At 52.3% G+C, this 21512-nt stretch overlaps 1 protein-coding gene and 1 long non-coding RNA gene across 2 annotated transcripts; one reads left to right on the top strand and one right to left on the bottom strand.

The window, feature by feature from the left end:
* The first annotated feature begins 1012 nt into the window (after positions 1–1012).
* Positions 1013–21252, top strand: LOC147128603 (uncharacterized). The gene is made up of 4 exons (XR_015083928.1): positions 1013–1279; positions 2248–2326; positions 9326–9440; positions 20726–21252. It is a non-coding gene; the product is annotated as an uncharacterized LOC147128603 (long non-coding RNA).
* On the bottom strand, positions 6298–7920 carry lratd1 (LRAT domain containing 1). The gene is made up of 2 exons (XM_086019076.1): positions 7808–7920; positions 6298–7633 (listed from the first exon to the last, which is right to left on the bottom strand). The coding sequence occupies exon 2, from the start codon at positions 7594–7596 to the stop codon at positions 6736–6738; it is 861 nt and encodes a 286-aa protein (XP_085875202.1). The 5' UTR covers positions 7597–7633; positions 7808–7920; the 3' UTR covers positions 6298–6735.
* Positions 21253–21512: the final 260 nt, after the last annotated feature.

Genomic DNA, 21512 nt, shown 5'->3' with positions numbered 1-21512 from the left:
TCCGTTTGCAGCGTGGGTAGCTTCTGTCATTCGCCTTTTTTCCCCGGGGGGGCTACTATCAGTCTATAGGCTGGAGGATAAAGAATATATGACTGTGAGCACTGTTAGATTGTCTGTCTACACGTGTATTTTTCACTGTTTGTGTGTAAATAGCAACATAGATGCTATTTAGTGTTAGCATTAAGATAGCACACTGAAATACTAAGCTATGTGGTTGTTTTAAATACACAGTGTAATTCTTTGTTTGTAGCTCAGTTTTGTTTCACCGCAAAAGAATGCAAAAAAGGCTACACTGTGTTTAGTTTTACAGTATACAATACTGTGCTGTTTTCTTTATTGAAAAACATGTAGAGATGGCTTCCAAATAGATTTTCCAAAGCCACGATTGGAAAAAAAAAAAGGGAAGGAAGGAAGGTTCTTTGACTTTCAGCAGTTTTAAGTCAGAACATGGGCTCCCTCCCCCCTACAGGTAAAAGTCCAAAGTAATATTTGAGAACTTTTCCCAACACACACGCGGATCCTGATGCGAAATGTCAAGCGGCTTTTAAGGCACACAAAGAGAGGCCATTAAAAGGCCTGGCGTGACATGGTGACATGGCGTTCTCGTGGTCATCCCCCGACCGAGCCGAGCCGAGCCGAGCCGAGCCGAGCCACCGCGCACCTGCGCAAATATTAGCCACGGCCAGCGACAATTTCGCGCCGACGTCACTACAGACGCGCTTGCCCCGCACGATACGTCCACAAAAAACACTTCCGCCGCTCGATGGAGCAGCCGAACCACACGGCAGGATTGTTACGTGCAAAGGAGAAAGCGAGAGACGACAGTCGATCACTCAGTGAGTGAGTGAGTGAGTGAGGGGGGGAGGGAGTATACGGGCATTGACTCAGATCAAACTGCAACAGGAGTCAGCCACCTTTTTGAAGCTGGGAGCTGCTTCTTCACTACCGATTAACGCAAACAGCTACCGGCTCGATGACGCTTTCGTCGATCGACTCCCAATGTTGCTCTTTTATTTTGGAAGGAGCTCCCAAGCCGCCCCGCCCCCCGCACTGGTTGAATTGCGACTTGACTTCCGCCCTCACCTGTGTTTTGATGAGCTCACTGGCAGCTGCATCCACTTGGGAAGCTGATTGCCCTTTTTAAGTTTTTCCAAGTCGGTAAATGCGGTTTGGATTTACAAATCCAAATCTTTTGCGGACTTTCCACACACAAGCTCCAAACAGTCCGCCTTGGTGTTGAACGCCAGCCGTTCCCGTGCTGCTCTTTCAACTGAAAATAGTGAGTTGAATCGTGTTTTTTTTTATTATTATTATTTTTTTTTAATGGCACCACTTTCGCGTAGACATTGTGGCGTCGCCGTGACGTCTGTCACATTTCTAATGGTCTTAGATTGTGATTTTTACAACAATAAAATAATGTACTGAGGTGATAATTATGGAAGCGTGGAGTAATAAAATTGAGACCGGCAAATGCGTTCGAATATTCTCACAAGTACGTTCGAACGTACTTGTAGGCTAATGCGCCAAATGTAGCGTTTTTGGGAATTGCGCAACTCAATATCCCGTGGCATTATGGGAATCCATGCCGAACGGTAAACATACCAATACATTATAAAGTGAAGTAAATAAACATTGTTTATTTGTAATTTTTATGGTTTTGTCATTGTTTGAAATGCATTTTTTGCTCGGTAATATTTCCCATAATGCCACGGGGTATTTACTTGCCCATGCGCACACCCCGTGGCATTATGGGGGAAAAAAACAAACGCGAAACATGCACCGCAGACAGTAAAACCGTAAAATTACCAATGAACAATTTTTTGAAACGTATTCGTATAATGTAGGTACTGCGAGTACATTTGAATGTACTTTCGAGTACAGCGCACCCGCTGCCATCTGGCGAGGCTTCCGAGCTAACCGGCCCGTGAATTGCGCCTGTGTGACGCGCCGTTTGCGTTCCGGCCGCCTCCCCGTCGTCCCTTTCGATGGCGCTCCAGTGAAAAGCGAAGCCAATCGCTCGGCAAGCCCGGCGCGGCCGGCCGGGCCGTGCGTCACCACGAATGCGCTGCGTGACCTCTGCTTAGCCCGAGCTCCATCCTCAATCCTACCCAAACCTGCTTCCCTCACCTCCCTCCCCCCCCTCCCTCCCTTCGTTCGTGCGCTGACCAGATTGATGAGCCGTCCGCCTCTCGGGGGGGGGGGGGGTTAAGTGCTGTTGAATTTTGTCGTCCCTCTGCCTTTGAACAGCTGAGGCCCGCAACATGATCCTTCATTAAGTCCGCCGCGGGGAGCGGGCGCCGCTGGCAGCGTCAACAAAATAAGTAAGGTAGGCTGAATAAATAAAGAAGCAGGCCAAACGCAGTCCCGCCTCCTGATGAGACCTCGTGCCTGAACCGTTAGCGTTTCACAATTTGCGTGCGGGCTTTGCATTCCAAAGTGGCAATTTTCCGTTTGCGCGGTTATTGCATGATGCCTGGACCGCTTCGGGCCTCGCGGCCAATTCGTTCATCACTGGAGGACGACGTAAGGTTGGACGGCGGCTGACGCGAGACATGAAAAAACAATGTTTGCAAGACAATCAATTAGACGGATGAATCGTCCTGTTGAGAGATGAGAACCGCCAAACGGCGTTAGCCCGAGAACGAGCCCACTAGCTTAATGCTAACACATAATCGCGACGCTCACCATTATCGATAGTTGCTGTTGTAAAAGCTTTGACATTCTTTGAGTTGCGCCGAACTTTCCCTGCATAGAGCGTGCCCTTCAGCGCCAATGGAGACGTGGGTTTTTTTCCTCTTTTTTTGGGCAGCCTGACATTTCACATCAATATTTCAGCGCCTCTGCTCGCTGCCGGCCGGGCGTCAGAAAAAGGCTTTCGCTCTGCTCCGCCACACGCTGCCGAAGGACCGGCGGGCAGCCGCAAGGCCGCGGGGCGTCCGCGGCTAACGGCGAAGGCGCCGACCCACGACGGGAGGCGCCGGCGCCGGCGTCCGGGTGGCCGAGTCTGCCTGTTGGGGCGACATGCACCCAACGTCCTGTCAAAAGTCAGGCCTCCAAATGAAAAGCGCCTGGAATAAATAAGCAGTATGGATGGGCCTTATTTAGCCGTCACACTCAAACGATTTTTGACGATTGTGAGCCGCGTCGGCCTTTTCAATAAGCCACCGTTCGTCTTTATTTTGAAGCTCTTGATTTTTGAGAGCACGCGCCGGGCCGATGCTACATGAGCGTTGCCGGGCAGACCGGGAAGGTGGTCGCTTTGAGTTGTTCGCCAAACGTCGCGCAATCCACTTTGGACACGACTTGCAAATTGCTAAGATGCGAACGCGCGCTGATCCCGGGAAATGCGATGAGATTTTTTTTTACGGCTCGGCCCTTCCTCACACATGTTGTGCGCGGTATCGAGCTTGTAAATACGCAAGGCCCCGCCGCGTACTCGGGAGCCGTGCGGGCCGCAACGCGTTTGTTTTTTACACTAAAGCTTTTATTCCAAGTGCCCGGCATCCTGGGGATCTCTCGGCCAGTGCGCTAAATTTCAAGGATCTTAAAATACTACCTTCACTGAGAGACATGGTTAAACCATCGCGCCCACATCCGCTGCAGCTTTTTATGCGTTTGAAGTGTCTGAAAAGTACGGGGCCTCACGTGACATTTTGCCAGTGTGAAGGCTTTTTTTATTTTTATTTTTTTTACTTCCCCCGTGACTCCTCAAGAAGGGTCCTTAAAGCGACAGCGAGGTGCCGGCGCGGCCACGCTCGGTCATTCGTCAGAATGTGAGTGCGCTCCACCCGCTGACGGAGAGCTCACTTCTTAAGAAAGTGCAGGGAAGGATTTGGACCACACGCGTGAAAGAGTCAGGCGGGTGACGGGACGAAGCTTGGCTCCGCCTCCTCGGCTAATCGCCATCATTCATTCTGGAGAGCAACTGTGATCTCAATAAGAGGGGCCCCCGCTTTACCTCGGACCTGCGTCCCTACGGCCATGACGGGCATCTAAACCCATCAAATGAGGAACGGATGTGTTCATACGCCGCCGCGCAAACTCGCTCCCTCTCGGAACGTCATCTGCCGTAAACCGAGGAGGCCCGGCATGCGGCTTACCCAGCTCGTTTTGCCTGTTGGCACGCCGAGTCATTCTGACATTTCTGCAGCGTGTACTGCAAAAATCTGTGCACTTAGTAGGGAGCCGAGCGGAGTACCACAAATATTCTGTATCCACGTGGCCCGAGGCTTGCGACAGAGGTCCGCTTCTACGGCGGCAACGTCACCCTAATTGCTCACTGAAGCAATGGCAAATTTCCGAAAACGTTTGCGTGAGAAACGCTTGGAGGGTTTAAAACAATCCAAACGAGCCAAACGTGGTCACCGTACCTTCAAAACGCGTACGGGTAGCCGCCGTAGAGTGGCGCGGCGGCCTTGGTTGCCCCGGCAACAGCGTTTACCTTCAAAAATCAAATGGGAGGCAGAGCCTCATGAATAAAGACGCGGCCGGCATATGGCCCAAGCACAACAACACGCTCAATCTTGGAGCTGCTCTTTGATTTTGCACTCCTCCGGCAGCCCGAACGTCATTCATCTCAAACGCTCCCTCGCAACGTCGCGCGCCCCGCTGGCCTCGTTTCGCCGACTCTCGAGGGGAGGGGGCGGCGGGCCTGTCAGGCGGCCCACCTGAGGCCGCCGCAATCCAATTGAACGAAACGGCCGCAAGCGCGTCGCAGGACAGACCGAGCGTCGTTGGAATTCCCAAAAAGATGTAACGGTCCACTTGAAAGCACGCGGCGCCCAATGTTAGACATTGAAATGTGGGGGCGTATTTTTTTCCTTCCAAAAACGAAAGGTTCAGCTTGGCCATAAAACCCAAAACGGTTCCTCGGTCGGCGGTCACGTAACCCGCCCTTGTACCGAAGAGATGCCGTCACTTTTGTCGTAATGGAAATATTCCTCTTGGCAAGTCTTTCCCGTGGTCGATTCGGCAACGTTTGACCCCGAGGAGCTGCGTTTCTTAACCAGCTTCCGTTTGGACGGATGTCAAGCGGACCTCGCGCGGGGCCCTGCGGAAAGCCGCCAGTCGGCTTCTCCAACGCCGGCCGCGTGACCGGACTGCAACGATCCAAGGACCGAGGAGCAGGTTTTGCTCAAAAAAAGCTGCAAGTACTGGAAGCAGCGCGGCCCAGAGAAACGGCAAACCGACACAATCGACTTTTGCCAATAAATGAATTGAATTTGGCGCAACCCAGTGACCATTCGGGTCGCGCTTGTAAATGTAGCTCAGCGCTTGTGGTGGTGTTGAACATTTGGGCACCCAAACAAAGCAGCCCCCCCACCCCCCCGGAGACGTCCAACGTCCGGCTTTCCGGGCTTTCCGGCCGCTTCCTTTAGCGCTGCTACGACACAAAACGTGAGCCGTTAGCTGTCGTGCATGCGAAGCAACACAAAGAAGGACAAATGGACACGCGCAGTGGCGCTTTACGCTTTGAGTGCTTTTCCAAGAAAGGGAAGAATAAGCAAATGCAGACCGAAGCTGAAGCCAAACGTGAGGCAAGAGTCCAATGAGCGCTACGCTGCCGCTGCCGCTGCCGCTGCTCGCGCAGCTCTTCTTCTCTTATTGCGACAGGCAGGGCAAGGACGCCGCATCGAGGACGGCGCTCGCACCGACCCGTCCGTCGCCCTCACTGTACCGCCGGAAGAAACCAAAAGCGAGAGCAGCGGCCACGCTCCTCCTCAGCGCCGTGTCACCTCTGACCCCGGCGTCCGCAGTGCACGCTGAGCGCCGCCCGACTTTTATCCTCCGTCAAGCCGTGAACACTTTCAGCCAACCGCTGACGAGGAGCACCAGCGCTTCTCAACAACACAAAAATCATTGCTATATCGAAGCTGAAATGAAAGCAACGGAGCCGCCCCCACCCCGCCCGCCCGCCCGCCCGCCCGTCCGTCCAGCTGCTTAAACTCCCCTTGTTGTTTTTTTTTTCCTCATGAAAGCTTTTGCATGCCCAGCACGGATGACCGTTTCCCGGCCTTTCCGATACGGGCCGAGAAATGCGGCCGATCGGGCCCAGGCAGGTCGGCAACGCGTGAATAATTCACACGGCCGCTACCAGCTGCAGTGTGCGCGCGTGTGTGCGCGTGCGCACAAACCTAACAACACCTGCTGGACCAAGCACTTGTTTTCATATTTCAACCTCCATTTATTTGAACCCAAAAAAAGAAAGGGCAAAAAAAAAAAAACAAGGTCGGGGTCAATAAACCACTCAACGCAAATACAAAAATAAAGGAATAGATTTTTTTTTTTTTTTGGGGGGGGGGGGGGGGGGGAGTAGAATGGCTGTGGGCTGACAATCAAGTGTCTTGTCATTGTATGGCAAAGAAGAGGTGCGCCTTCGAACACGCCCAAAATGCTTCCGTTTGTTCTTCTGTCGTCGTTTAGGCAGCTTCGGGGACGGGGGTCTCAAAAATCAAATGGGGACCCGCACTCGTCGCGACAGCCCAACCCCCCAAAAGAATCCAGCATCCGAACCAAGCCCAGTCATGAGAGGGGAGGGTGTGGGCGGGGCCGTTATCTTGTTGCACATTCCACGACAGCACAGCGTCCGCGCGCGGGCTTGAAACGCACCACGGCCATGTCCAGGGGAGCGAAGGGAAGCAGCCCCCCGGCGCTGCAGCGCTCCGGCGCTCCAGCGCTCCAGCCCTCCAGCCCTCCAGCCCCCCTCCAGCCGCCCCCCCCCCCGGCCCCGCGCCATCACTCCTTGCCCCCGCCCACCAGGGAGAGCTCCCGGAGGATCCCGCTGGCGTCCACCCGCCGCCGCTCGCGGATCAAGTCCTCCAGGCTGCGGAAGACGAGCGTGCGCACGGCGCTGCCGGCCAGCCGCACCTTGAGCAGGTACTGCTGCTCGGCCGAGTGCGCCTCGCCGCCGGCCTTGAACTCGCGCTTGCCGAAGCGGCACCAGGCGGCGAAGCTCTCCGAGTTGGTCCAGCAGATCTCGTCGCTGCGCAGGCCCACGTGGCCCGCCGCGTTCTGCACCACCAGGTCGGCGGGCAGCGGCCGGTAGCGGTAGCGGCCGTTGGCGATCCTGCCGCGGCGGCCGTTGCACACGTCGAGCAGGCCGTCGCGCCGGATCTCGCCCTTGTGCAGGTGGATGACGCGGCCGTCGCGCTCGCACACGGCCCAGTGCGGCGGCTGCGCGGCCGCCACCAGCTCCAGCAGGTCGCCCGGCTTGCACACGCCCAGCAAAGTTGTGGCGGCGTGCACGTCCAGGTCGGCGTTCTCGCGCTGCTTGGAGAAGATGCATTCGTGGGCGCGGAACGCCGAGTACTCCACCTCGCTCGGCGGGAAGGGGCCGCCCGGGCCGCCGCCGTCGTCGTCATCATCGTCGTCGTCGCCGTCGTCGCCGCCGTCGGCCGGGCTCAGCTCCTTGCCGAAGCCGCAGTCGGACGGCGTGCGCTCGTCCGCCGCCGCCGCCGCCGCCGCCGCCTCCTCGTCGTCGTCGGAGAAAAAGTAGGCGACGCCGACGCGCAGCTCGTCCTTCTCCAGCCCGGACGGATCCCCCGTGGGCAGCTCGCTGTAGTTGAGGTGCGTGATCCGGTCCAGTTGGTTTCCCATCAAGGACCCGGCAAGGCAGCGGCATGGACTGCGGTGTCTGCAGGGGAGGCGCGGACGTCACCAAAGCGGCCCGGTGCGAGCGCGCATTTTACGCGCGGACGCTGCGTGCGTCAACAAAGGCGCTCGACTCGCCTGGTGGGCGCGCGCGCGCCCGCGCGAGCGTGCGACCGTGCGAGCGTGCGCGCCGAGCCCCCAAACGGACAGACAATACCTGTGCGCCCCCCAGGCAGGTGCTTAAATATCCTTCCCGTCCATGAGCGCGCGCGTCCTCGCCTCGCCTCGCCTCGCCGCGCTGCGCTGCGCCGATCGAGTCCCAGCTTGTCAACACTCGAGCTCCTCCGGCGCTGTCCGCCGCTTTTAAAGGGGCTGCTGTGGCCCCGCCCCCCGCCCGACACCAGCCAATGGGCGGCGTCGGCGGCAGACGCCGATCAGCGACGCCGTCCAATCGGCGGCGCGCACGGCCGCGCTGTGTTTGCTGCGCGTGCGTGCGCTTGTCGCATAGCTGTGCAAAGTGTGGCCGGGAGGGGGCCGGGAGGGGGCCGGGAGGGGGCCGGGAGGGGGGCCGGGAGGGGGCCGGGAGGGAGGCCGGGAGGGAGGCCGGGAGGGAGCCCGGTGGGGAGCCCGGTGGGGAGCCCGGTGGGGAGCCCGGTGGGGAGCCCGGTGGGGAGCCCGGTGGGGAGCCCGGAGGTCCATCAAGTCAGCAGCAGGCAGGCAGTCAGTCAGACTTGGCCACCGAACGAGCAGGACCTCGCACGCGGTCAACTTTTCAAGCTTTGTTGCAAGCTCTATTGAGCAAAGGCACACATTTTAGATGGGGGGTGGGGGGCGACCAGTCATGGCACCGATTTTCAGCTGTTCTTTTTGGGTGATGCAGTGGTGCCTTGAGGCGCGAGTTGAATTTGTTTTGCGGCCACGCTTGTATCTCAGAAGAGTCATATCAGAAATCATTTTTCTGTATCGAAACGAATGCGACTGGCATAAATCCATTCAAAAAGCAACAACGTGTTTGAAGAATACTCAAAATCATTGCCGCTAGAAGCTGAAGAATGTCTGCGTGTGTCGCTCCACCGTTTGCGTTCAGGTCTCCATTGCCGACCAGAGACCGCGAGCCTCCGTAGACGCCGAGCGTCTCAATGGCGCTTTAGCTGTTTGATTTGAAAACGCAAAGTTGCGCAGCTTGGATGTAGTGCCACATCCCACATGCAGCGTTGTCGACAGCAAAAAAGGCAGAGGAGGTCCCCCGCTAAAGTCCAGTTAGAGTGGCCGTCGCCACACATCCGAGACGATATGCCGGCGGGTAACGGTGCAAGCGTTGCTGCTCCGTGTGCGCGCGCCAATTGGCGGTTGTCTTTGCCCCTCTATGGCGTTTCTGTCTGCGTGTAAATGATTGTTTTAGGTGTGTGCGTGTGGGGGGGGGGGGGGTACTCTCTCTCTCCTCTCAGTGCCACTGGGTGCTGATACTGTTTACAGTTTGTGTGTGTGAGATGCCCCCAGGGAGATGATTCCAAACCGTGCAAGATTTTGACCGCGCCGGATGTTGCGTCGTCCTCGAATAAAACTGCCATCAAATTTGAAACCGGCGTCAAATTGTCGCTCGCGATTGTTGTCATCCGAGGCTGCGTTTCATGGGCGGCTCGCTACGACCCCCCGGGCCGTGTTTTCGGTCTGGCCTCCTCCTCCTCCTCCTCACCACCAACGTGTTCTTCTCCTTCTCCTTCCCCTCACACAGCTCCCGAGCGGCTCTCCCGGATGGCGGCGGATTGCGTCGCCATGTAGCCGTCCTTGCTCTTTGTTTCCGGCGGTGGCGGGCAAACAGGAGGCGGGGGGGGGCAACTCTTTATAAGGTGAGACATTACGCCACACAAACACGGCTGCAGTCATCTCTCAGCTTTCCCAGTCACCAACTAGCTGTTGGTGGTGTTTGTCGGGAGAGACCGCTGGTCGGCTCGGAGGACAAAGTGCGGCCCTGCCCATGTTGGATGTTTTGCTCCAATCGCATTTCAGCCTCCCGTGTTGCCATGGCAATAATCTGCCTTGACAATCCGGAAGATGTGATTTCTTTTGCCTTTTTGTATAGGGAAGGCTTTCTTGAATCGACTGCACGAGCCCTTTTTTTCCTAATCGATTAGTTTGCGACGAGCAGAGCAACGCCATTTTCTTTTCAATTCCCCCCCCCCCACAAACGGATACGACCGGCTTGTTCCCATGTCCTTTATTTTGACGCGCTCTGAACATCATGAAAGTGTTGAAGCAACTGTCTGAGAAGTGTTGAAAAAGTCCACCTCTCGCTTTTCGAAAGGCTGCGGTTTGGGGAAACGTCGTCATTCTTCAGCGCGCAAGCCGCCGAGGCAAAAGCACACGCATTCATTTTTTCCACCGCTCGTTGTTTTGTTTGTTCGGCCCAAAGAGTTTGGGCGGCGACGGCCAGGTGGGAGTCTTTGTTTGTGACTAATCCAAGCGCGAGTCTCCCCTTGGAGGTTTTTCTCTTTGCGCCGAGATTGGAGGCGCTCGGCGCCGCAGCCGTTTTCTGGAGTTTGGCCTTTTAAAAGGAAAAACAAGTTTGCCTTTTTGTTTCTGATTGGGAAAAAGCAGAGCGGCACCTCTGGCTTTGTTCGGCCACCCGCGCGGAAAGGCAACATTTGTTTTGAAATCCCGCTTGCCAAATAGCGTCGCTGCCAAAGCGACTGGCCGTCGCCAGAAAAGTTTGCAAAGGAGAAGAAGATTAGCGGCCGGTCGGGTGAAGCCTCGCCTCCGGTCGAAGGAAACGGCGTGGCGCTGAGCGTTAGGCAATCGGCAGTGTGTCGTCTCCCCCCCGCACGCGTGAATGATGTCACCCACCCGCTGGCTGTGGCGTCATTTGTGAGCCTGGCGCAATATGCCGAATCGAGTCCAAGTTTTGTAAGTGTTTATAACATGTCAACAGGGCACAAAAGTGAGATTTGGCCAAGTTGTTGCAACTTATTGAGGTCAGTTGTCTCCTCGCGCGGCGCAGAAGTGCCTCGCAGTAGAACTGAGCGAGTCAACTTTGCACTTGCTTGATCACGCCTCTCAAAAGAAAACATCCACTTTTGGTTGCGCGAGCGGAGCTGCGACAGCGCAACTGGATTTCAGGCCCGACATCTAAACGACGAGCTGAAGCGGGCGGGCGGGCGGGCAAGTGAAGGTCAGACTTCTTGGCGGGCTTGACAAATGTGAGAGCCATTGTTCTTTCCACCGCGTGAAGACGTTGCGAAGGGTTGGCGCTAGTTCGCAAGACTTTCTACGTGTTGATTGCCGCCTCTCAGAGGAAAAAGGCCAGCACTGTTTGATTTATTCATTGACTTGTGTCTCTGCGGAGGTCGAAGCAATGTAGGTCCAAAGGCGCTTTTGCCCCCGTGAGAGATTGGCAAGTCTCGGACTCGAGGTGGATCGAGTCTTTTATTCCGTCGAACGCAACGTTTGGCAGACCGAGACGAGAACGAAATCTTGCGTGCGTTGTGTCGGCGACCCGATAAATCCACTAGCTTCATGCTAACGCAGAAAAGGCAAATGCCATAGACGACGGGCTCCCAAATAGCCTCAATGTGGCAGCGTTACCGTGCTCTTTACGCAGCAAATATTTGAGGACAAATGCTGGAGCAACACATGTAGACCCATAATATACCCTAACATGCATGTACAACATAAACAGAAAGTATTGTACATCTCGTAGTGTCTAAAATCGTGTTTAAATTGAGGGAGTGTATCTGTAGCTGCACATTTTCTTCCATTTTGCCCTCCCTATAGGTGTCCCGATACTTTTGTGCAAGTCTTCATGCAGTCGTACGCCCTTGACCCAGCCCCCCCCCCCATGTTAAACAAATGTTGCCTCATCCCTCATCTGAGTCTCTGGCTGGTTTGCGCTCTTTAGCCTTGCAGCCTTTGCATCAGCACACATTCTTTCCTACCTCCCGCCCTCTCACTCCTCCTGCCTCCCGCCTTCTTCTTGTGCTCGCCTTCTCGAGCCCGGCGGAAATTTCGAGTCAATAATCTCCGGATGTCATGCGTTCGCTTTGAATGGGGGGCGGGGGGTGGGGGGGCGCGGGCGGGCTGGGGGGGGTTGCAATTTTCTGCAGCCTTGACTTCTTCAATCGGGCATTTTCAGCATTCTCCTCCTCTCGACAGGGTACTTTCCTTCTACCTTCAATTTTTCACTATTCGATTGAACTCTTTCAGGGGGGGAAAAAAAAAAAAAAAAGAAATTCCCTTCATTCATCCCTTGTTGCGAAAGGAGCCGAAGGACAAGAACATCGGAGAGAATTCACCTCGTTAAAGCTCCTGGAAAAAAAGGAGTGGCAAGCAACTGGATGTTTGTGATGGGGACACGTTTGTGGGACAGCGGCGGCCATGTTGCTCAGAAGCCCTTCAGGACCCAAAAAAAGGGAGATAAAAATGCATGTTTCCAGCAGTCGTCTTCAAACCTGTGCAAAGTCTTTGGAAAGACATCCCTGAAATGTCTTTGCGGGGCATTGAAGCCCGACTAGAGGAAACCTTGTTCCTTGGCGCGGAATGATGGAGCGCGGAAGAAATGTCTTTCCTCAAATGAGTCTAAGCGTCGACCATTTGTCGTTTCTATTTGGCCCGGCAAAAAAGGTGGCGCTCTTGTCTCGGTCGGCGAAATCAAAGCGCGGCCTCGCGCGATCGCGGATTTCCCGCTCGCCATTCCCAAAGAGGAAGGACCGAAAGGCCGTCTTTCCTCGCCGCTGGCGACTGGCGCCCGCCGCCTTTCAATGGAGACGCTCGGCCGTCCTTGACCGCCTTTGCCTGGAGTGTTCCGTCCGTAGTCGTCGACGCCATGTCCTTCCCGCCCGTGTATTGCAGATGCCCGGTGTGCCTTCGCTTGCGTGCGCTCTTCTCAGAGCCTTTTGCTGCACTGCTACGCTCAACACACGAAATCATGACTTGAATATGGTCTCGTCAGCCTGTTTCATGTTAAACGCAAAATATCAACTAAGGTGAGCGTCCGTCTACCGAAATGGGCTTTTCTCAGGCCAGCTCTCGTGTGTGTGTGTGTGTGTGTGTGTGCATTGTAGTGGTTTGGATCAAAAGAATTTCCCCAGTCGAAATGCTCTCCATCCATCCCACAGTGGGGACATTTTCAGTGTTCAAGGCAGACTTGATCTAAAAGTGTACGCAAGTCGGAAACACGCCGTAGTCTATCGCTGACCTATGCTAGTGCAGTAGTAAAATCCTCCATTTTTTGTTATCGCTTCTCGTTAGGGTTGCGGGTGAGCCCATCCCAGCTGACTTTGGGCAAGAGGCGATTGAGCAGCCGATGTTTACGGACAATATAGCAATACGCGCAGGAGTCTTTTCTTTATCCTCTGCGGAAAATAGCGATTATTGCGGCTCACTGAGTCATACGATTCTGAAAATCATTTTTTGTAAACATTGTGTGCTATTTTTTTGTTTTAAAAATGGTACCGCTGTTTATACACTTTGTCCAAGCAATTAGTTGAATTTTAATGAGCGGCGACTGTATGTAAAGCAAAGCCCAATTATCGGAGACATCGAAAGGCAGATCAGTAAGCTCGGTGGCTCGCTTTGAATTGATCAAACGCGGCACCGGCGTTGCTTGGCGCTGGTCATATCTGCACGCCGGAGCCGTTAACGCGCCGCCCACTCAGGCTGGATGGCGGTGCAATCTAATGAAACTGTGGCTGCAGGAGTCAGCTAAAGCGGTGGCTGCCGGGAGATTAACGGATGGTCGGCGGGCGGGTATGGCCTGGAAACGTACAGAAAAAAAAAAAAAAAAAACAACACTTCATGTAAATGACCGCAAGCCTTCGTTTTGTATGGTAATCATCAGCTCGCGTACAGTCTTACCCCACTTTTTTGGGTGGTGTTACACTATGCTGACTTGCTGTAATGGTGTTGCGTGTGGGAAGGAATGATGTTAGAGCATGAATTATCATGAAGATCACACTTAGTTCATAGATCTTAAGGCAGAGGCAATAAATGGCAGACTTTATATGTCAAGAATTTTGTCCAATTGGCTACCTGCCAGCTGTGATTTCCTCAAAAACACGTCACACACACACAGAAGGTCTTTGGTTTGCAATGGACCACTCTACAGAAATTAAAATGACGTGTTGTTGAAAAGTGAGCTAAGCGAGAGATGCTGGGCAAGTATTGTTTGCCTCGAGTGTGGCCTCGAGGCGTTTCCAAACCAATCTTTGCTACAACGATGAGTTTACTGCTGCATTAGCGTCAGATTTACACGCAAATTTGGCTGCCGAACGGATGGACCCTCATAGACAAACAGGGCTCTATGCTAGAGTCGTTTTTATACTAGTCTATATCCTACACACTGTATACAGTCGCGTTCGGCCCGGTTTACGTTCCCGAGTGCGCGATCGACTAGCTCGCGTGGCGCTCTAAGAATAGCCGGTGCGCGGCACAAGAAGGCGTGATCAGTTCACGGCGTCTACTTGCGCTTTTGTTTTCTTTGTGTTGATAACCTCCAAGTGTTTTTCACACAAATTTTCTGTAGCTATGACTTTACTACCGCGTTAGTGATAGTCTACAGCACGTTCTGACTTGGGAAGCGCGCGTTGGGATTCCGTCACTTTCTTAGGAACACAATTCGATTGCGAACTGAGGCCCCTGTTAAGTTCCCTCTGAACGTCTGCTGGATCTCGGGCCTAAATCGAACAAAATTGGCAAATGCGCGCATTCTGATGTGATCTCGCCCCCACGCGACCTGCTCCTGGTGCTCATATGTCATGAAAGTGAGGTCTCCAATTTAGTCGACGCTGCCTTTGAAAACGACGACGACGACAAAGCCAGGTCTTGAAAACAGCCCCGATTCCACTCTCTCAGTCCTGTGATCTTGTTACACGAAGCGCTTAATGGCCGTTTAATCTTCCTCCAAATGGAAATGAGTATCCTCAGTCAAGAAACGTCGCTGCTTTTGAAGTCTGCCTATTTTATTATTTATCAGTCTTAAATGTACCCCCCTAATAACTATTTTTGCATCTCCCTTTGGCACACCGCTGTGCGCTCGGTGCGACCCACTTTGTTTGGGTTAGAGGGAGATTCCGTCAAAAACCCAATTCAAGTCTCAGACGCGCTCACGCAAGCAAAGAATCAAAAGCCCGGCTCAGTTATTGGATTTTTGCTGTGATATATTGTATACTGCACGTATAAATATTTTTGAATGCGTGCACAGGCAGCACAGATAGCGGATCTTCCCATTTCCTCATGTAAATGTCGCTTTTGACAGCCCCCAGAGATCAAGCGGCGATATCGCCCCCGTACGACGTCTGCTCAGCCACGCAGGCAGCCTCTCGGCTCGCCTGGGGGGCTCCAGAGTCTTTTTCCTCATCCGTCAGTTGCTCACGCAAAGGCTTTTATTGGTCCGTAAACGCCAGCGCGATTAGCGGTAATTATGTGCCGGTCCGCGGAAGGCCCATTGGTTGTTACTTACACACCAAGGAACATGAACAGCAGCGCATGGAGGGACAATGCCAGGCTCTGTCCGGGCAATTTTCAGCTCTTATTGTCTGCATCACTTGGGCCCCCGCCGCGGTGGAAAGTTCCAGGAGAATTCCGACCAAAATATGGACATCCTCGTGTCTTCAACAGACAAAGGATCATTTGGGGCGGTGGGATGTGCTTGACAAGTTGCTCACCAAAGCAGTAGCCTAAAGGAACAGTTTTGGAGATAATCCGAAAACCCCCAAAAATTGTTGTTTGACTGACAAGAAAAATGCAGTTATGCAGTTTGCGAGGAGGACGTATAACAACATCCATAATAACAATGAAAACCCCTGAAATGCCATTAGAAATAGTCACACTATAAGAAACCCCGAACATAATTTCCCAAAAGTAATACATGTGCAATGTTGCAAGCATAAAAGTTGACAAATGAAAAAAAGAGAATCGTTTTTTTCTAAATAAATATTAGAATAACATCTACATGTTAGCAGAATAAAGTCATTTACCCTCTCAGGCTCAAATTAAGTTTTAGTAATTGTTTAATAGTACTTCTGAGTAAAAAAAAAAATATAAAAAATATAATCATATAATATGAATGTGTATTCTTCAGGATTATCAATTAGTTGCCCGGAGAGGGTTAAAAAAGATAGATACTGGTGGTGTTCAACAAGGCTCTATACTAGGTCCACTGATTTATACATTATGCTCTTCATAATGTCAAGTCAAAATTGTGAACCTGTAAATAATGAACTGCTTAGCCCATTTCGACCCAAAGAAAAAAAATCAGCATCTACGCGGAGAGGAATCTCGCTTTAATCTCCCTTTAGCCTTGCCGTAAGGAGCCTCTCTGTTGTTGAGACATTTATCGACTATACCGGTGGGCCAATCGCGGCGTTGGCGTTAGCTTCGGCGCACCGTTGGGTCCTCGCAGTCTTGCAGACAATGAAATCACTATTTGTCGTGAAACGCTCTCCTAACAAAGATGGGCTCTGTGACTGTAAACAATGTTTACACTGTTTCCCCTCTTAAAAGCAAAACATCGGCTAGACAAAAGCAGGAGGACATTCATCACTAATCTCTTGGGACAACATGTAATATGGAAAAAAGAAAAGACAATCAATAATCTTCACATGTAGACCCCCCCCGGGAGGCTCTTGAGCTCATCTTTCAATGAAAATACAAAATACAAACAAGAGTCGCTCCAAAGCGCGAAGAGCAAAAAGCACAGTGCCTGGAACTGACAGTGAGCCGAAATCAAAGCGGCAAGCAATGAAATCCCCTCGGCGGCCCGCTGAGCGATGATGTGAGCTTATTGTTGACGGTCTCGTTTGTGGAGCTGATGATTCCATCTCTTTGCCGGTTTCACTTGGAAACACTGACCGACTGTGGCAGGAGACGCATCGAGAACTTCTTTGTGAGTCCGCCTCAGCGCGAAGGATCTGGAAGGAGACGCCTTCGGGCCGGACTCGATGAGCTCAAACGCCCTCGTGCGACGCAGCCGTCTTTAGTTCGCTCTCTTACCCTCGCCGACGCGATTCCACCGCGCTTACTATTTCAAATAAGCACGTGGACCTTACAGAAAAAAACCCAAAAACCCTCTCTCTCTCTATATATATGTATGTATATGTATGTGTATATATATGTATATGTATATATGTACGTATATATATGTATATATGTGGATAGAGCATATATGTTGTTGCAGCAACGCATGAGCTCCCGTAGCAGCAGCAGCAACAATTGGCCTCCTCACAGACTCCCTAAATAACTTAAACGGAAGACTCGGCCGCAGTATCATCCGCACGGCAGCCTTTTTCCTCTTTTAGCAGCACCAGTAAAAAAAACACTGCAAGGGCCATTTTAGGAAGGGCTACATTTGCAATCGGCACGCGTGCACCGGCGCCAAAATGCTGTCGCAAATAACCTCCCGATAATTGCTTTCATGCAAATTTGCCCGGGTGAGAATGTAGCGCTCGCAGCCGGCGAGGCTTCCCGATGCTTTGGTGCAATTTCAATGCAACGGGACGAAGCCGGCCCGGCCCGGCCCGGTCCGGCCCGGCCCGCCCTCTGCCGCCGCACGCGCAAGTGGGCCCGCTTTTGACTCTAGCGCAAACGCACTGAAACGCACTCTCAGTTCTCGCAGGCGATGCGGCGAGATGACTATTATGGATTTTTCTACGTTCCGCTTTCCTCCAACTAAGGTCGTGGCCTTGGCTTTCCATTAATTAACGTGGCCTCAACGTTCTTTCGCGTGCGTAACATGGAGAACATGAGATACAGCCACAATTGAATAAGATCAATAGAAAAGCTGAAGGAGAAAAGCAAAACCAAAACCAAACGCCTTTACAAAAGCTAACAATGCTCAGCTTCGGTTGACACGGTCAGAGGTATTCCTCCGTCAGGGATTTCTTTTGTCCTTGTCCGACTTGTTTGGACCATTTCATGGACAGAATCTGCACGGTTTCTGTGCTCAACACTGAGGGAAATTGCTTTTTGTTTTGCAACCTTAAAAGAGGCCTGATGTATGTTTGTCCACTTTGATACGGCTCCCGGGTGTCGCCGTCGCATTTCTGTGATGTTTTCATCGAAATAATCCAAGGATCAAGAGTTGCGGCGAACAGCTGCATTTGTGCGGTTCCACGTCAATTCATTGCAGAGTTTGGCTATTCTCATCAGTTTTCTCACCGTTAACACAAATAACCGGTTCACCGACGACACAATGTTCACCCTTTTTTTTTTTTGTTTGTTTGTTTTTTTCCATGCTGGACTGAGTGTTTGACAAGGTGGTCTTCACGCAAAAATAAGCAGCAGCTGCTCACCCCATCTACTAGTGCGCAGTACAGTCTTGGTGCTGTGTATAAAGTCCATACTAGAGTATGGAGCTTAAGCTGGGTAGCAAATACAGCAAGCAAAGTATTCCCTTAGGTCGTGTCGTTTCCTCCTTTATGGGTGGGCGGTCTTCAATGCGTTTTGAAAGCTGGACGCAAAACGAACGGACCTCAAACATTTGCCAGAGGAACTGCACTCTAAATTGTGTCTGACGTGACAGGACAATTCAGACCAAGGGAAATTCCCCCAACCTTTGACTCCACTTTGAAGTGGAGAGCAACAAAACGCACACCTAGCACATTGGCACCTTGAAGCACGACTTCCTGTATTGATTCTTGCGACCACTAGTCAAGTGCTCGCACAAGGATGCTTTAGACGTACAACTACATCGATAGAGACTCAGGTCCCTGTACGCCCAAACGCAACCTCATATAAGCTAGCCTAGAGAGAGAGAGAGAGAGAGAGAGAGAGAGAGAGAGAGCTAGCAAGGGAGGCGGGGGGGTGGTGTGTGTGAAGTGGGTGGTAGTGCCAGGTGAGAAGATGATGAAGATAAGGTGCGGGTACGAAGGCGGATGCGGCAAGACAGAAGGTGAGATAAGCGAGAACGAGGTGACAGAGGTGGCGCCGATGGAAATTAAAACGGGGATTGAAGAGATGGCGCGCGTCACAGGAATAACCTCTGCTTCCTTTCTCTCCTTGTCAAAGTATATTCCTTCATCTCTTCCCCGAGAAGAAGAACCTGCCACCGGTTCGCCGGTCATGCGCTCGGCGCCCGGTGCTCATTGGACCGGAGCGCCGCATGAACTGCGTGGAGCTCTGACTGCGTGCGTGCGGAGCTTTAAGTCAGATGGGGGATTTCTTCCGCCGTGAACACAGATCCGGCCTGAAACCAAGTCCTTATTCCCGCCACCCGAGTGGAAACGCAAGGCGGCCGGCGCGCACAAGCAGCTTTGCGCCGGCAGAAGCCGAGGCGCCTTAGCACATGCATACACGCGCGCCGTCTGCACGCGGCTGCCCAGTCGTCAGTGGGTTGGGATCAGCGCATGGCGGGCTCCCAAAGGTCGCGACGGCATTCCGTTCTTACGCTGGCCACGTAACCTGAAATTGTTCGCGAGAAGTTCACACGCTAACCTAACTCGGTAATCGTCACAAATTTGGATGGGAAAGAGTCCAATTTGAAACAGTGCGCGCAACAGTAACTGAGCATTGTTTATGCCGCTGCGTAAATCAAAACATTGCGCATCCTTCGTAACGCCGAGGCCTTGCATGGCAAGGGCTGCAGTAAACCGAGAACCCTCGCTATCCATCTGTGCTATCCTTTGTTTTGCGCGCGTGTAATTTGCGCTTTTACGTACAGTGGACCAAGTCTCAAGCCTTGGAAGACATTGTTGAATGTCAAAATCTGTGTACTGAGTAAGAAGCCTTGTGGAACATCAACAGTTCTCTGCTCTAACCGCAAGAAAATTGTCTAGTCGTGTGGAACGCGTCCAGTATCTAGCTGCAGAGGCTCCTCAGTTTACAAGCTTGATTCTTCCAGCTTACTTCCAGGTGGTTGGACTGGATGAGAGTTGGCGTTGGGCAGCAGCGGAGTGGGACATTCACCCTAAATTTGCATTGGGCGTTAAGCACGGCAATTGATCACGTACATCGTGGGGCTCATATTGCAGAACCCCTCGCGATTGAGGAAAAGTAACAATGGTATTTGCTTTATTATTTCCTGACTTTATTATGTCATGAATCCATTTCAAGTTGGGACAACTCATGTTTGAGTTGGCAAAAGTCACAATTCAGACGTGAGTGAAAAAATGACATTTAATTGCCTAGGCTAAAATGTTCTCGAAGGTTGTTGCCTTCTCAGTTCACCCAACTTTTTTTTTTTTTTTTTTAGCAAAAGAGCGACTGTTTACTACTGAGTAAATTCCCGCTTAATTCCCAAGCATTCCTGGCGCTTTCCAGGGAAGCTTTGAAATGTCCTTGAATTTTGCAGCCCTTCTGATCATGAGCTTGTAACGGGGGTGCACGGCTGTCTCGCTCTCTCCCTCTCAGCCTGCGACTCTGCCAGGTTCCTGGTTCCGAGGGGCACCGCTAATCCCAGCATTCCGGAGCAGCTTTTTGTGCCACTGACAAAAAAAGCAAAACGGAAAAGCTGCAATCAAACTTTTTTCTCTCCTCTCTGGAGTCCACTCTTACTTTTGGTAGGTCCAGTGTTTTTTTTTTGTTTTTTTTCTTATCTTATCTTATCAGAACACAATTGTCTGTGGGATTTGAAAGATCAGTGAAAATGCTCTAAATTGGCTGCCCATGTGGGGACCTCTGCTTTGGAAACGGCTGACTTTCAAAGAAAGGGGGGGGGGCAGGCCTTTTGCCATTTAAAATGTCACCCGGACAAATGATAAAGTTTTGTTTGGGGGTGGCTGAACGACTGAATTCCTTTTCACATTATTTCCATGATGGGGTTTGGCTCCGGAGCCACTCTTACTGTCAAAAGTCCACGTTTCTTTCTATCGTCACATCACTCAATTGTTCTGAATATCCATTTTGAGAATGCACGTGTCCCGCACACACTCGCGTGAGCACAAACCTTCTCAAGTAGGCCGCTCGGATCCCACTGTTCTCCCGTCCAACTAATCAAGGGCGACCGAGGCGATCGGATTAGGCCGATTGTACACAAGATGGGGTGAAAATCACAGCCGCATATCATCAATTGGAAGACTCGAGGGGAAAAGAATGGCGCAGAGTGACAAGTCAAAGGGGGGCAGCGGCTTTTTTTTTCCCCATTTTGCTCAACTTTGACATTCTAATTGAGTCATGAACACGCTTTTGTGCTTTGGGAACACTCAAGTCATCAGGTGAAGTGCCGCCGCCGTGATGGAGGTGTGAGTCAGCGTCCCGCTGCCAACGTCGCCTCGGCCTGGAGAGTGATGAGCGCTAATATTGGCGCAAGGAAGCTGCCTATTAATAGCAGCGCAACTTTTGATGGAGCGCATCGGTGCAGACTTTCTTTTGGAGGGCTTCCCACTCCTGTTTCCCTCTTGGCTCCATTTCTGTCCATATTAAAAATGTTGGCTGGCCTTGACAGTTCAACCTTGATTCAAAATGGATCGACTTAGAACGCTTTCCTGAGGGACTCCGCGTCCAATTGCATCTGTTAGAAATGCGAGGCTGCAGCTTCCGATCCATCCGCTCCATCTCTGCTTTTTAATTTGTGTACATGGACAGAGACAAAGGGCGCCGCCGACGGTATCACGCGCAAAAGTGGTTGCGCCTGCCTCTTACCTGCAGCCGCAGCACAGGGAGGAATAGTCCGCTCGTACTCTTCAACTCGACATTTGATCATCGAACGCAAAGCTTGGGTTGGCTGCATCTTTCTGTTGAGGACGGCAAACGGAAGGGAAATGACTTTGATCCGCTCAGGATGTCCTGAATTGACACTGAAAACGTCTAGGTCTTAGTTTAGCCGCACGTTTTTGCCGGTCTGGTTGATTCCCCCCCCCCTTCATCCACCCGACTCGAGGCTTCGTCCGTTTCGACCCACTTGTCGGCAATACCGCGTCCAGTCGACCTCTTCCACCCCCCCCCGCCCCCACTTTGCAAAGTCGCCTGTCGGCTGGCTGCATGTTTTGTCTTTG

The sequence above is a fragment of the Filicampus tigris genome, chromosome 20, assembly GCF_054856515.1.
Source record: "Filicampus tigris isolate MCC_2025a chromosome 20, RoL_Ftig_1.0, whole genome shotgun sequence".
Taxonomy (NCBI): domain Eukaryota; kingdom Metazoa; phylum Chordata; class Actinopteri; order Syngnathiformes; family Syngnathidae; genus Filicampus; species Filicampus tigris.
Note: the sequence above shows the minus strand (reverse complement) of the source record. Positions and strands in the feature narration are given on the sequence as shown.

Excerpts from the sequence above, each read along its gene's own strand:
- lratd1 (XM_086019076.1), bottom strand. The coding sequence starts at position 7,596 with ATGGGAAACCAACTGGACCGGATCACGCACCTCAACTACAGCGAGCTG.